Here is a 14,729-nt window from a genome sequence, read left to right as displayed (position 1 = left end):
ATTTTAAAGCTACAGTGAAGACACTGGTATCACATTAAACTAGAGGACCTAAGGCATCCACTGGTACCGACCATGTTATGTTATCTTGCCGAAAAGGGAGCCAAATAATGCTCCAAAGTTAAGTAAAATTTTGTCAAGGGAAAAAAGAGCATTGCCATTTTTCAAAGTGGTTTATTTAAATATTTCTGCATACTGGTCCCTGAACTGTCTTCAAATTGCATAAATTGGGTTTGACTGGAAAACTGAGAGTTAACAGCCTTATACTCTTAAAACTATTTCAGTTCTGTGCACAATTTAGCCAATATTTAATTAAAGTAGCCTCAAAATTGAATCAATAAGGAAGAAAAATGATTTGTTCACTCCTGATCTGATCTGATGATTTAATAACTTTTGGGCTTTTTTGGCCCAGGACACACATACCTCTGCTTTTCAAATAAGAATACAAGATCTAAACAGTCAATGCAAGTACAAGTAGATACAAAATACATGTAGAAATATGATTAATTTGAATTATATTGGCCCACTTTTAAAAATGTTGTCCCCCTGAGTCTTACACTCTCTGAAATGTTGCATCTGGTAGCAGCAAGTACACGAGTCTTTACACCAATTCAATACCAAGTAATTCATTAATTTCAGCCATTAGCAAAATGGCAAATTAGATAACATTCTGTAGCATTCATTCTGTGAACGTGTTTATGTTTTACAAAGGATTTAACCTGAGCCATGCCACACGACGATAGCAATAATTTCACATCCATACAGGGCTTGTGAAATACAGCTGTATTTTTTTTAACACAATGGTATCGGATCAGTACTCTGTATCAGTTGATATGCAAGTTAAGGAAATGGAATCAGTTTTAGGATGAAAAAATGGTATCACAGCATCTCTAGATATAATGTAAGCTTATAAATGTGGCACTGAAGGCACCGCCCATAGAGGGAGAGAAGATGGGAAAATACGTATGACAGAGCTGACTGCACCGTCCAAACTGCCGCATTGATTTCAGTATTTCATATATAGAACTCCAAAGTCAAGACTCATGTATAAAACTTTGTTTATTCCTTCTGATTTTTGGCATCAATCTAGCATGTACCTCATGGATTCACTGACATCATTACACAAATTTATACAATCTTCCATCTCAACCAGGTGGTGTCTGGGTGTTTAAACAACAGTGGTGCTCGGTTTACAAATGAAACTTAACTTAAAAACTTAAAACAATTTTTCAAAATGTCCATTTAAACATAACCTAAATACACAAAAAAAAAAATCAAGAATCAGAAATATCTGCTCATATACCATAGGAAGCATTTCTGATGCAGTGCATTTGGAGAAACAGCTGGCACTGAGGTAAAATGTGTTAAATTAATTATAGCCAACTTAGTTCCTCCTACTGTACAACAGTGTGATCTACCCTGGGGCGGTCAGGTAGCCCAATTCCACCACAGCAACTTTATATTAATCTCATTATGAGTGTGTGAAGCATTACTGTCTGAAATGTGAGATGATGATCACCTTTCGTCTTTTATTTTGGAAAATAAGTAGAGGTTATTTGGACTAGGTTCACAGACCTGTTTTGTTGTTTACTACTGATTCTTTCAAAAGAACAAATCTTTTGGGTGAACAAACTGAAATGTAATAATTCATTAGTTTCTCCCTCAGTTGCAAGCCTCGTGCAGGGACTTTTAAATCTTGACACCTTCTGTGGTGAAACCTGCAATATGAAAAATGGGTGGCTGAACCAGAGACTGTCTCAGATCCTTTGACTGCGAGGGAACAGTGCACGCTCAAAGCTCTGAATAAGTTGCTTGGGCTCACCTCTTTCCCACCCTATCATGTCTTGAAGTCTCAAAGCAAGGAGATTAAAAAGAGAAGTCACAGCTTCATATTGCATCATATCACTGGGGTACAACACATGCAGTGAAAGCTGGTCTGCAGTTGCTGAGAGGCTCAATAGCTGGCACACTATCATAGAACATGGGGGATGATTTATTTAGTTCACTGAGGGGTCACAATCGCAATCAGCCTTGAGTTGGAATATATTACTGAGAAGGTCCTTAATAAAAAACCATAAACAAATACTTCCTAAATCAGTGGTTCCCAACTGGTGGGTCGCGGTCCAAAAGTGGGTCACAAGTCCATTCTGAATGGACCGCAAGTGACTCACAAATGTGTAAACTTTGCTTTATTTTTAAGTACAGTGAATTCAGGCACAGAGCTTTTATTTTGGAGTGCCATTTCCTGCTATAGACTGAGTGACTAATGGACAGCTACTTAACAGAGACAGCAAACTAGCTTGACGACATGGCCAAAAAAAAGCATGATGCTAAATGTATTAAACTGTGTGGACCTTGAACTAATGACTGAGGTGAAATCTGGACCCCGTGATTGGACCAGTTGGGAACTACTGCTCTAAATTAAAATGTCCTATTGTATATCAACCCCCATCTGTTCAAGTGCACCCAAGAAGTACCTTAGTGGACATCATCCCTTTATCCCTATCTGCTGCAACCCTTCCAACATCGCAGTTCCAGTTACACTGCATATTATATACCCCGTAACTCCCATAGAGTCAAAGACCATGTACCAGCTGTCACTGAATAGTCTTCTCTCAAAGTAGGAAGTACTACCAAATCTATATCTAATAATTAGGTACTGCGAACAGACTGTAAAAATAATGGATGTAGCTACCGTGACGTCACCCATTGGTTTGTGGAGAGCTGTTTTGAAGCCTTGAGTTCAGCATTTTGCTGTCACCATGTTGGTTTTTTGATGCCAGAGTGACCACATTTGGATCTGTCTCAGACACCTCACAGACAGCCCGTCACTCAAAACAGCCTGCCCTTAAATATGTTACTTCAAGCCTTGATAAAAGGTAAAAGGGTGAGTTAAATAAAAATTCAGACCTCTTACAGTTGTCATGAATGTTAAAATTAGCTCTTGAGACCAAAACTGTTTTTGTACCAGGCTGTAAATGTGTTTATTTCTGCTGCAAAGTGGGGCATTTTAACATGAGGGGTCTATAGGAATTGACTCGCTTCTGGAGCCATCCTCTAGTGGTCATTAGAGGAACTGCAGTTTTTGGCATGCTGAGTTTGCCCCATGTTTCAGCCCCAGTGTTGCCACTTGGCTATACATGATAGGGTACGACTTTGGCTTTCAGTTCTCAGTTCACTAGTCGTTGAACTGGACTGAACATTCAGCAGGTGTTTCAGTTCAGCAAGTGGGACTACGGGCGGTTAGAGCTCCAGTCAAGCTCTGACCGATTTAGTGAAGAAATCTATTTGATGGACAGATCCTAGTGAGTCACTACACTGAGAAGAACTGCTTTGCCCGTCACTAGTTGACAGTAACCTCAGGGACTTTTGACAATGTAGTGGTTAGAGAACATTAAAAATAAAAGTGTGCATTGTTTCCAAGCTGTCCCGAGCAGTATGTGCCGACACAAGGCCCTTATGTTTCTGCACAGAGGGAAGCCCTAACTTCATCTCAGCACTGTGTTTGACTTTTGAAACTGCTCCTCCTGAGAGAGGGACTGCAGTGCTGGTTGTGACGAGCCGTTGTGACCCTGTGAAGTCGTCAGTTTGTCAGAGGCATTTGAGCAGGAAACAACATTCCCACTGAGTCTGCTGTTCATCCTCACAGCTGGCCTCCTACAAATAAGAGCACTTCTCTGCGTGGTGTATTTGCATTGATTTTAAACTCAGTTACTCAGAGTTTGGCTTTTTTCGTTGTCCCTCTCCCATTCCATTTGGGGATCCTGATGAGCAGTAAACCTACAGCTGCGAGAGCGAGCACCACTCCCAGACTGGGGGGGCCACAAGGGCTGAACTCCTGGGCCAGACCAGACAGGAGAGGGGCCAGAACTCGACCGACGGCCGTAACCGACTGCCCAGCTCCGATCAGAGTCCCGCTGGCCTGGACCCCTCCTCTCTGCAGCTCCAGGTCTGTGATACATGTCCGTCCAATAGTGGTGGAAATGGCAAAGAAGGTGGAGGTAAGCAGCACCTGCGACACACTGGGCGCTGCAGCGTACAGGAAGATGAGTGTACAGGTGAGAACTGTGGAGTGGAGCAGCAGAGCGGGCATGTTGTTCCCATAGAGCTTGGTGACGGGACCCACCAGGAACCCAGCCAGGGCCCCTAGGGTGCTGCTGTAGCTGATCAGATACCCCGTCACCTTTGGTTTGAGTGAGAATCGCTCCTCCATGGCCAGAGAGAAGTTACTGTAGTAGAGCATGATAGCAATCGCCATCAGAAGCCGCACCAGGAAGAGGTCCCACATGTCAGAGGAGGCCACCATGTGGATTTTGGAGCCCACTGAGGACAGCTGTCTCCAAGCAGGCTGGAGCAGAGACACCTCCCTCCACCTGAATCCACCTCGGTGCTTCTGTGGAGCTCTGGAGCCTGGCTCAGTCTCTGCTGCCAACACTGGGTGGTGACTGTTGGCATAAGAGCCATTTTGAACCGACTTACTACAGTTGTTGTCATGACAACCTTTACTTACATCGTTGCTAGAGTTAGTGTCATTACGCTGAATAAGCGTCTCGCTCCATGGCAGCATCCACACAAGCCCTGCAATGATAAACACACGTCACATTAAGATTTCAAATACAGTTAAACCAGTTGTTTCTCTCCATTGTCCACCCACCTGCATTAGTGAGGAAGATGACTGCACAGGTGAAGGAGGAGGTGTAAAAGCCGCCCTCGTGCTCCGTGAGGTAGCCACCCACCACAGGACCCAGGATGAAGCCAACACTGGAGGCTGCATTGAAGTGTCCCATCACCAGAGGGCGCTCTGACTCAGACACCAGGTCAGACAGCAGGGCTCTGCAGATGGACAGGGAGTGCTTGAACAGCCCTGAGACAGAAGACAGTCGAGGTAGTGAGAATGAGGAGCTGACTGATCCTCCCTTTAGTCATGATTTCTTTTTACCCAAGAGCAAAGACACAGAGGCCTTGAACTTGAATGAGGAATTTACCTCAGAGTGAAAATTAAGGAGGTATCTAATTATCAACACAACTTAACTGTTCCTTAAATTTAACCAAGAGAACTTGTAGTGAAGTCCGTTTTTGTTTTTTTTCACATTACATTTTATAAGCCCATCAAACAACCATAAATAACTCAAAAAAACATATTGGTGAATTTAGCAACAAATAAATAAAAAAATCAAATATAAATTAAATATTTAAAAAAAAATACATTAAAAAGAAATTAATAGTAAAGAAAATAACAATAATAATGGGCTAAATATTCTGATTTGGATCTATCAATCACTAATTATTTGGAAAGACACTTGTTTATGCTGTACAAGCTGTTAAAGTAATACTTCACCTCCGAAATGTCAATTTGTATACCAGTTACTCACTCCGTGTTACATTAAATTTGTGAGGAAAATTTAGTTTTTCTTGCATGGCTCCACAGTAAACGAAGAATCCAAAAACTGATAAAATTCTTGGTGAATTAAAGTAAAATGAGGCTGCATTTAACAACAGTAAAATTATATCAAAACATTCATTTACAAACTCCAACACAACTTGTGCAGTATAATCAAAGTCTCATTGATCCAGTTGTATGCTCACTTCTTCCCAAACAGACGGCCCTGTCCATCAGGGAACTGAACTGACAGTTACACTTATCCATGCTCTCTTCAAAGCCAGAATCCACTGACAAACCTGCTGGTGCTGGTCTACCACTGCCTTGATCAGTTAGTTTGTGTAAATCCCAGTGCAGACCAAAGATTTGCGATGAGATGAGTTAAAACAGACAACTACTTGCAATGCACCGTTCTGCAACGTTCTAAAAACCTGCCGGTTCATGCAACTAGATCAGACAGTATATCATCTCTATGTAACAGCTCTCTGTACTTCTGTTCTGATTTCCAGCTTTTCAGGATTATTGTGTGGCTGAATATAATTTCTTCTTAAAATATGAATGAGGATAGTGATAATGAGATACTGGCTACAGCTGCATTTGTAGTGATGAAATGGTGAAAGACAGAAACAAATCAGATGGACTGCATTCATAATAAATACACCCCAATAATATATGTAAGCAGTGCCAATTAGTTTACCATGAGAATGTGTCTGTGTGAGAGCACACACAGTGAGCAGCAGCAGTGACCCACCGTTTGACACTGGCCAACGTGAGGACAGAAACAGAGGGCTTGGCAGGGACAGGGCATTTACATTCTCAAACCAGCTGCCCGCAATTTGACCAGCTGAGTTGCAGGTGACACCATCAGCTGGCTCAAGTCGAGCTCAGACGGCCAGTTCACACCGCTGCAACTTTTCTCTGCAATGTTCTAAAATGTTTCTGTCTCATTGTGAATCTTTGGTCTGAACTGGGCTGTACTGTGTGACTGCTGAATTAGAATTAACCCTTTTAAAACACCAGTCACACAATGACACAAACTAACAGGTTGGGGATTGATTGTCAGAAAGGGCACGAGTTGTGTGAGAGTTTATAAACGCATGTTTTGATATAGTTTAGCTGTTGTTAAACACGGACCCCGATGAGTTCATTTCATCAAGAATTTTCTCAGTTTCTGGATTATTCCTTCACGGTGGAGGCATGCGAGAAAAATACAATTTTCTTCACAAATTCAAAGTAACATATGGAGAGTAACTGATATACAACTGGTCATTTGGGGGGTGAAGTATTCCTTTAAGCAACATTTGATGAACATTCGAAAATACATTTCTATTGACATCACTAGATCTCTTCACATTGATTTATCATGGTAGAAAAGTGACAAGTGTTCTCACAACATTAATGATAAGTTAAATGGACTTAAACTATCCTTAATTTTCTTATTTGCACCACTGATTTTCCCACTGTAACATGTCAAAATGTGCTCTGACTTACCCACAGGTATCCGTGCGAGTACGAACAAAGCAATGCTGGTGGACATTCCGAGCAGGCCGTAGCCCAGAGCGCTTAGCAGCAGACAGGTCAGCAGAGAGTACCGCCGTCCCACCACATCACTCCAGCTGCCCTGCCAATCACACACAGGTAATGACACACAATCCAAACTGAGACAGAACCAAATTTTCCATTCTGTAAAAAGGACATTTAGAGGAGAGATTATGGCTCTTTGTACAGTCCTTTGAAACATCTGGACGGGTGGAACTGAGGCATAAATGTGAAGCCTAATTCACTGATCTGGGATTAAGGACAAATCCCGACAAATGGAGACAAGCAGAAAAAAGTATCTCTGTTCACAAGGAGTGTGCGGCAATAGTAAAGTGAAGCAGAAATCCCCAAACTCCAAGTTCCCTCTCTAACAAGGAGCCCAGGCTGTTAATACAAATCTTTATTAGATTCTCACCCTGCCTTTCTCTCTCACACACACACATACACACACACGCATGCATGCACGCACGCACGCACGCACGCACGCACGCACACACACACACACCTGATGGAATAATGAAATTAGGACCAATTGAGTTTGCTGTATTCCTGGTGCAGCCTGGTGGGATTATCATAGAGACCCAGCTGTTCACGTATCCTTACGTTTATCAGGATTCAGCCGGTCTGCACGCGGGAACCAACAGATGACTCCTTATCTGTTTTAATTTGTCGCATGACCCCTGAGAATTAAACCAATTTTCACGAGCTGTGGGCGGCAGGAGAAAGACGTGGAGAGCTGAGAATCTTGCTTCAGATGACGTGCTTATTGTGGAGTGCCGTGCATTTCTGAGTAGCTTCTTAACGGTTGGGACGTAATTTTAATCATCAAGGCTTTCATTTCTCATCCAAAGGGTAGTTCATTGAATAATGTCTCCTCGGTGTCCAGTCAGGGGGTGTTCAAGGGTAAAAAATGAATTCATGTGTAAAAAGAGGGATTTTTGTGCATCTGCAGATATCCAGGAGTAGCTTGTGTGTGTGAATGTGCACAGACAGGGCGTATTGTTCGACTGCAGCCAACCTAAAACAGCCAGTGTTTATTGTTTTCATGAAATACCAGAGATGACATGGAATGCAACCACTTTGGCCACTAACTGTGAGCATGTCTCAAGCAAGAGAGGCTGAGTGGAGGTTAGAGACAGAGATGGAGGTCTAGGTTTTTAGAGAGAGAAACAAAGTGGATACTTACAACTATTGTGCTTGAGAAGAGCTGTAAGATCCCGTATGTCGATCCTGCAACAGATTCATATTTGTTTTAGTTTACATTTGTAATATAAAGCACAGAATACACACGAGAACACACGATACAATACTAGTATTAAAAAAAACCCTAACGACTAGCACACAGTGCTGTAACAGAAAAAGTCACTGAAGACATGCCTACAGTCACATGTATGGCGGGGTTGTTGCTGGACTTAATGCCGTAACAGCCACAGGTCAAAGAGCAGTTGATTTTTTTCCTGTTGTTTCATCTGTGCAGCTTTGGGTTGAACATCTGACTGCAGATCTGTTTTTCTTTTTCATAGCTTTGGTGCATTTGTAGATCCAATCTAGACATTTTAGTTTAGAAATACTCAATCAATCCATCCATCCATCCACCCATCTGTTTTCATCCGCTTATCCAGGGCCAGGTCACGGGGGCAGGAGGCCAAGTAAAGCACACCAGACATCCCTCTCCCCAGCAACACTTTCCAGCTCCTCCTGGGGGACCCCAAGGTATGAGATGTACCAGCATTTCAATATGTATCAGCACTCTAATGTGTACCAGCACCTTAACTCAACGTGAAGGCATGGCAAATTGCACAGCTCCGATGAGCAAATATCTTTTGCACATTGGTCCCTATCTGGTTACCAGTTGTATGTTTTGTGTTGTTTAAAGCAGCAGTACCCTGTCTCCAATCCAAATTTCTCCCAAGGGAGACAAATAAATGGACTTTGACTTTGATATGTAATCCCTCCAGTATGTTCTGGGTCTGCCCCGGGGCCTCCTACCAGCGGGATGCGCCCGAAACACCTCTAACAGGAGGCGCCCAGGAGGCATCCTGATCAGATGCCCGAACCACCTTAACTGGCTCCTTTCGACATGAAGGAGCAGCGGCTCTACTCCGAGCTTCCTGTGGATGTCCGAGCTCCTTACCCTACCTCTAAGGCTGAGCCCAGACACCCCACAGAGGAAACTTATTTCGGCCACTTGAATCCGCAAACTTATTCTTTCAGTCACTACCCAGACCTCATGATGTCACATACACATAGGCCCAAAATACACACACATGCACAGACAGGACCTATACACATGTGTTAAATGGAGACATGTCAGAGCGAGGGGCTGCCCATGGACAGGCACCCCAACCAGTTGGGGGTTTGGTGCCCCACTCAAGGGCACCTCAGCAGTGCCAAGGAAGTGAACTGGCACCTCTCCAGCTTCCAATCCAAACTCAATACTTGAACTTGACTTGAACCTGCAACCCTCCAGTTCCAAAGCCAAGTCCCTATGGACTGAGCTCCTGCCGCCCAATCTGTGTCTCTATACTAAAAATGACACTGTTGACACAAAGGACACAACGTTCCATTTCTACATTAATTAATAAACAGTTAGACACGACACATTAACTACGCTTGGTGCTCTGCTGCTTCGTCTCCTAAGACAGTGTGCCCAGAGTACGCCCTGCTGCTCTGAGAGTGTGGTGCTCTGAATAACAAAACGGTGCATTCCAACAAATTTAGGAACAGTTAAATAGATATTTCCACAGTACTGTTGGAAACATATATGTGGTGCACATTGCAGATGTTTTGTTAACAGTTATGTGTCCTTAACAGTCATTCTCTTCAAAAAACAACAGACTTTTTATAAAACCTTTTGAAGGTACAGTTCACCCCCAAATCAAAAGTAGGTATTTTCTCTCTTACCTGTAGTTCTATTTATCAACCTAGCTTGCTTTGGTTTGAGTTGTCTCGTGTTGCAAGCATGCATCTGCTCATGGAGGCTTGTGCTGGTGACAGTGTGACGTAAACGTCAATGGCGTCCTTCTCAGCTGAGCTGTAATGTTAGCTATCTCAGTGGTGCTAGATGAGCTAGCAATAGATGCGCGCCTCCTTACTCGCCTTGATACAGTTGATGGGTGTAGTTCAGTAGAAAGAAACAGGTCCTTTATGAAACTGCTCACAACAAGGTCTGTGGTTTATCTTAAGTAACCGAGTCATGATTTCTGGAAAAAGACATTGTTGTTGTGTTTTTCAAATGTATTTTTTTGGCGCTCTGTGCACCACAAGCTGAGTGCCATCTAGTTCCATTATATCAGAGAGAAGGCAGACATCTCTGCGGCTGATATCTCCAGCGCTCTGCAACTCACACCAGAACTATCAAGACTGATAAACAGCACTACAGGTAAGAGTTACAATGTGTGTTTTTGATCTTGGGGTGAACTTTCCCTTTAACTCTGACAAATGGGTAATTATTTGGTCACAAGACTCCTCAGAGCTTGCTGCCTAATTATGCCTGACCCCGGAGTACATCTGCTATGATGTAACTTAAATAGATTACAACTTACCTACAATACCAGCCACAGTGGGACTTGCTCCGAGAGCTTTCACGTGGTGGCTCAGCAGCGGGATGATCATGCTCACCCCAAACAAGTCCTTAAGTAAACAAGGAAGTGAAGGAGAAAGAATGCAGGGATGAGCCCAGAGGTGTCAAGCTTTCATTATCATCATTATCACGACTCTATCTTTAAACAGAAGGGGACACGTAAACCAATGTCCAGTACTGAACTAAGAGAGTTTAAGGTCAGCTGCAGCCTCAGACTCTGATCAGTCGTCCTGTTTATCTGCATGCTGAGACGAGCTCAGTTCCTGCCAGCTCTTGATTGAAGTCACACAGCAGATCATACAGTGTCCCAGCACCACTCGTTACAGTAATTGCTTAACTTTCAGTAACAGTACTGTCCTCAGCAGGTTATGTCGGCTCCCATGCCAAAAATCTGATCTGACTGGATTCCATCAGTCACCTGTATTCATTCATTTAGCCAGGAGGAATGTGTGCTCTCAAAACAACCTGGATATTTGGATTCTCATCATTTGTTGTTTATGATATAATTTCTAGCATGGGGTGTTTTTAGATTCAAAGAAGTACCTGTCCTCTTTGCAACATATTTTACTGACAGTATTGTTTTGAAGAGGTGACCCTCGATACACTCAAAGGTGTCAGAACAACCTGCTTTGGTCTTACATAGCTGCCTTATTCAGTAGCTACATATCTGATTAATCTAGGGTGACATTTCGTGTATTTTTATGCATAAATAATATGTATTTATTTTTATTTTGAGTGGCTAGAAAGTAAAGAAAACACCGTCCAAGATGCCACATCAGTACAATGTATGCTTATAATCCTCTATGGTGAGTTTATACATGACTTATATATATGTAGTTTACATATACATTACACTTTAAAGTACTTAATGTGTTTTACATTTCAATAGCTATGACATAAGTCTATATTTGCAGATATCACATTTAAATTGAACATGTTCTAATGCAGTTTTAATACCAAATACAGGCTAAAATTTTCCAAACCATGGTTGAATATATTACTGCAGGTAAGCATGACAGGTGAGTGTTTTAGGGGTGGGATTTAGGTTAAAGGCAACATAGGCTGTGACACGTGTGCATATGCTGCTGAAGACATCAATACACCCGACAAAAGGTACAATAAGCGAATAAAGAGGTCAAGGTTACTGTAAACCATCATTACTTTGAGTTTTGTTAACTTAAACTGACGTGAACATTTAAGAATTGGCCTGTATTTTTATTTTAACCACGTGCAAACACCTTAAAGACACCTAGTCTACAGTTTAAAGATGACACACATGTCTAATGTCTGTATTGTGGAATGTTTCTCACATCATAGTTATGAGTTATGAAATCATGACCGTGAACAGTTCACTCATTCATGTATACTCTAGGCTACTCACCATGAAGCCCACCACGTAGATACATTGTATAATCCTCGTCCGTCCTCTTGGTTTCTGAAATAAGGTGCTACATTTCTGGTTGTTCATCCTCCCGCTGTGACAACACTGCTGCAGCCAAAGCGGAAGCGCTCATCCGCTCCACTGTGAATGATCCCGACCGAGAGCACGGCTCAGTCCCCGGCGGAGGGCTCACGGGCGGGGGGTGAAGAGACACGGCTCGGTAAACCGTCGGCACAGAAGCAGCGGGTGTAAAAAGTGACGGGTTACAAAGAGAGAATATCCGTTCAGCGATGAAGCCGACTGTTCAAGTAGTGGCTGGTTTCTCAGGTGTTGAACTGCCATGTTGTTTGATCCGACCTCCCCCGCGGCTGCTCTGACAGTTGGTATTGTCCGCTGACGTCACAGAAGTGAATCAAGAAATTTTAATTCATAAACAGATGGTGTAGTGACTACAAGATATGAGGAACAAAAACAATTACGAAGACTTTAAAGTAAATGTACATCCTTTAAAATAGTTAAACTCTAGGTCTTAATGTAAATTGACTTTTACTACCTCTGATAGCTTGTTGTCTCCCTGAAAAATTATTGTCTACCTCTTTGTTATAAATAACGTGTTTTGATTTTTATAAAAAAAAATCAGAAACAGATGATAAACAGATGAGCTGATGTTATTCATTTACATTTTTAATTTATGTTTTAGATTTAAAAATTTACATTAATTTATTATGTAATAGCCTATGTACTATATTACGTTATTATATAATCATGTGCATATATCATGTAGCCTATATATAACCAAATAAGTAGCAATTTTTACTACTATGTAATATATGTATATATATATAATATAATATAATTTTACACAAATAGACAGTGTAGAAACACGTATTTAAGTATATTATTTTACAATAGAATAACACATTAAGATAAACTAAACAAAGTCAAAAAAAGTAGCAGTAAAGAAAGAAGTAGGCTAAAAAAAAAGGAAAACTAAATTATATTAACAGGGAAAATACTTTTTTTTTATCTATACACATACATATTAAAATGCTTTTTATTATTTATGTACTGTAGCTTCAATTTTTTTTATTTTTTCTAAATATTTGTATGTAATATTATCAGCACACTTTTATTATGGTGTACCCAAGATCATGTTATATTATTAATATAATATAATTGAATTAAATATAATTGAATATAATTGAATACTGTAATATATATAATTGAATATAAAATTGTTATTATACAAAATATATCTGTAAACTGTGCAAATAAAAATACCAAGAGATGACTGCTCAGTCCCATGATTTGGATTAACGTGATAAAAAATTAAAGACAAAACATATATAGTAATAAATACCCAACAACAACAGCGAACAAAACTGTTTTAATTACATGATTCAGGTGCTTGCCCTTTTCTCATTATTTAACTCATCGTTATTATAAAAGTCCCTCATAGTCTAGTTCACATATTGATTTTTCATAGATTAATGAAACAAACATTTTCCCAAGGTCTTCTTATTTCCTACATTTAGACTGACTGACATTTCAGTTACTTTTCCGCCACCTGCTGGACAAACTGGAGCATCCAACACTTTATAAATGGCACACTGTCAAGAATTCAGGGAGGATTTTACAGTAACCTTGTAGCTACAGAGCTGCCAGAGACAAAATTTCATCATAGTTTTCATCATAGTTTAATGTGTAGGGCCACTGACCAAGTGCCAGTTTTTGATGAGTTAAGAGTGAAAATGTGTTGGATCAAATCTGTTGTTTTATATTACATATTATATCTGTATCATTAAGGCTAAAAATTCAATCAGTCAGAGCAGCCGAACAGATTAAACAAAATGTACAATTGGTAGATGGAAAATATTTATTACTGTTCAGATGTTCTTTATTCAACCACCTAACTATAACTGACAACTACATTGTCTCTTTCACACACTCACACACTCACACACACTCCAGGGTGGATGTGGGTGGAGTGCTTCTGGCTGAATGTGGCCCTGGTCACATCAGTGTGTAAATTTGCCAGTGTCTATATGTAGCTTCACTGCTAAATGTGCCCCTCACATGCTAATAAACCAGTTGATTCCCTCAACGCACACCCACTGTTTCCGACCACAAAACTAAAACTAAATTAAGGCTAAAAGTCCCAATGGCTTTTGTTACCAAGATCTCAAAAGTAAACTGACTGATACTAATTTACAGTTTAAATCTTATTCGTGTGATTTGTTTTCTGAGAAGTACCTCTAATGTGTGTAGGGCTTATAAAAAACATTAGTATTATTTATAGGTAGGTAGGTAGGTAGGCAGGTAGGTAGGCAGGTAGACAGATTGATAGGTAGGTAGGAAGATGGATGGATGGATGGATGGTAGGTAGGTAGGTAGGCAGGTAGGTAGGTAGGTAGGTAGGAAGATGGATGGATGGATGGATGGATGGATGGTAGGTAGGTAGGTAGGTAGGTAGGTAGGCAGGTAGACAGATTGATAGGTAGGTAGGTACGTAGGCAGGTAGGTAGGTAGGCGGGTAGACAGATTGATAGGTAGGTAGGTAGGTAGGTAGGTAGGTAGGTAGGTAGATAGGTAGGCAGGCAGGCAGGTAGGTAGGTAGGCAGGTAGACAGATTGATAGGTAGGTAGGTAGGTAGGTAGGTAGGAAGATGGATGGATGGATGGATGGATGGTAGGTAGGTAGGTAGGCAGGTAGGTAGGTAGGCAGGCAGACAGATTGATAGGTAGGTAGGTAGGTAGGTAGGTAGGTGGATGGATGGATGGATGGTAGGTAGGTAGGTAGGTAGGAAGATGGATGGATGGATGGATGGACGGTAGGTAGGTAGGTAGGTA

General features: G+C 41.3%; 1 protein-coding gene across 1 annotated transcript; it reads right to left on the bottom strand.

Moving 5' to 3' along the window:
- Positions 1 to 1,038: 1,038 nt before the first annotated feature.
- On the bottom strand, positions 1,039 to 12,239 carry slc67a2 (solute carrier family 67 member 2). Its single transcript, XM_033617108.2, has 6 exons — positions 11,881 to 12,239; positions 10,462 to 10,549; positions 8,103 to 8,146; positions 6,869 to 6,998; positions 4,652 to 4,861; positions 1,039 to 4,575 (listed from the first exon to the last, which is right to left on the bottom strand). The coding sequence occupies exons 1-6, from the start codon at positions 11,965 to 11,967 to the stop codon at positions 3,713 to 3,715; spliced, it is 1,422 nt and encodes a 473-aa protein (XP_033472999.1). The 5' UTR covers positions 11,968 to 12,239; the 3' UTR covers positions 1,039 to 3,712.
- Positions 12,240 to 14,729: the final 2,490 nt, after the last annotated feature.

Source organism: Epinephelus lanceolatus, chromosome 14 (assembly GCF_041903045.1).
Source record: "Epinephelus lanceolatus isolate andai-2023 chromosome 14, ASM4190304v1, whole genome shotgun sequence".
In the NCBI taxonomy this organism is placed as follows: Eukaryota; Metazoa; Chordata; class Actinopteri; order Perciformes; family Serranidae; genus Epinephelus; species Epinephelus lanceolatus.
The sequence above is the reverse complement of the archived record's forward strand: the minus strand, read 5'-3'. Positions and strand labels throughout refer to the sequence as shown.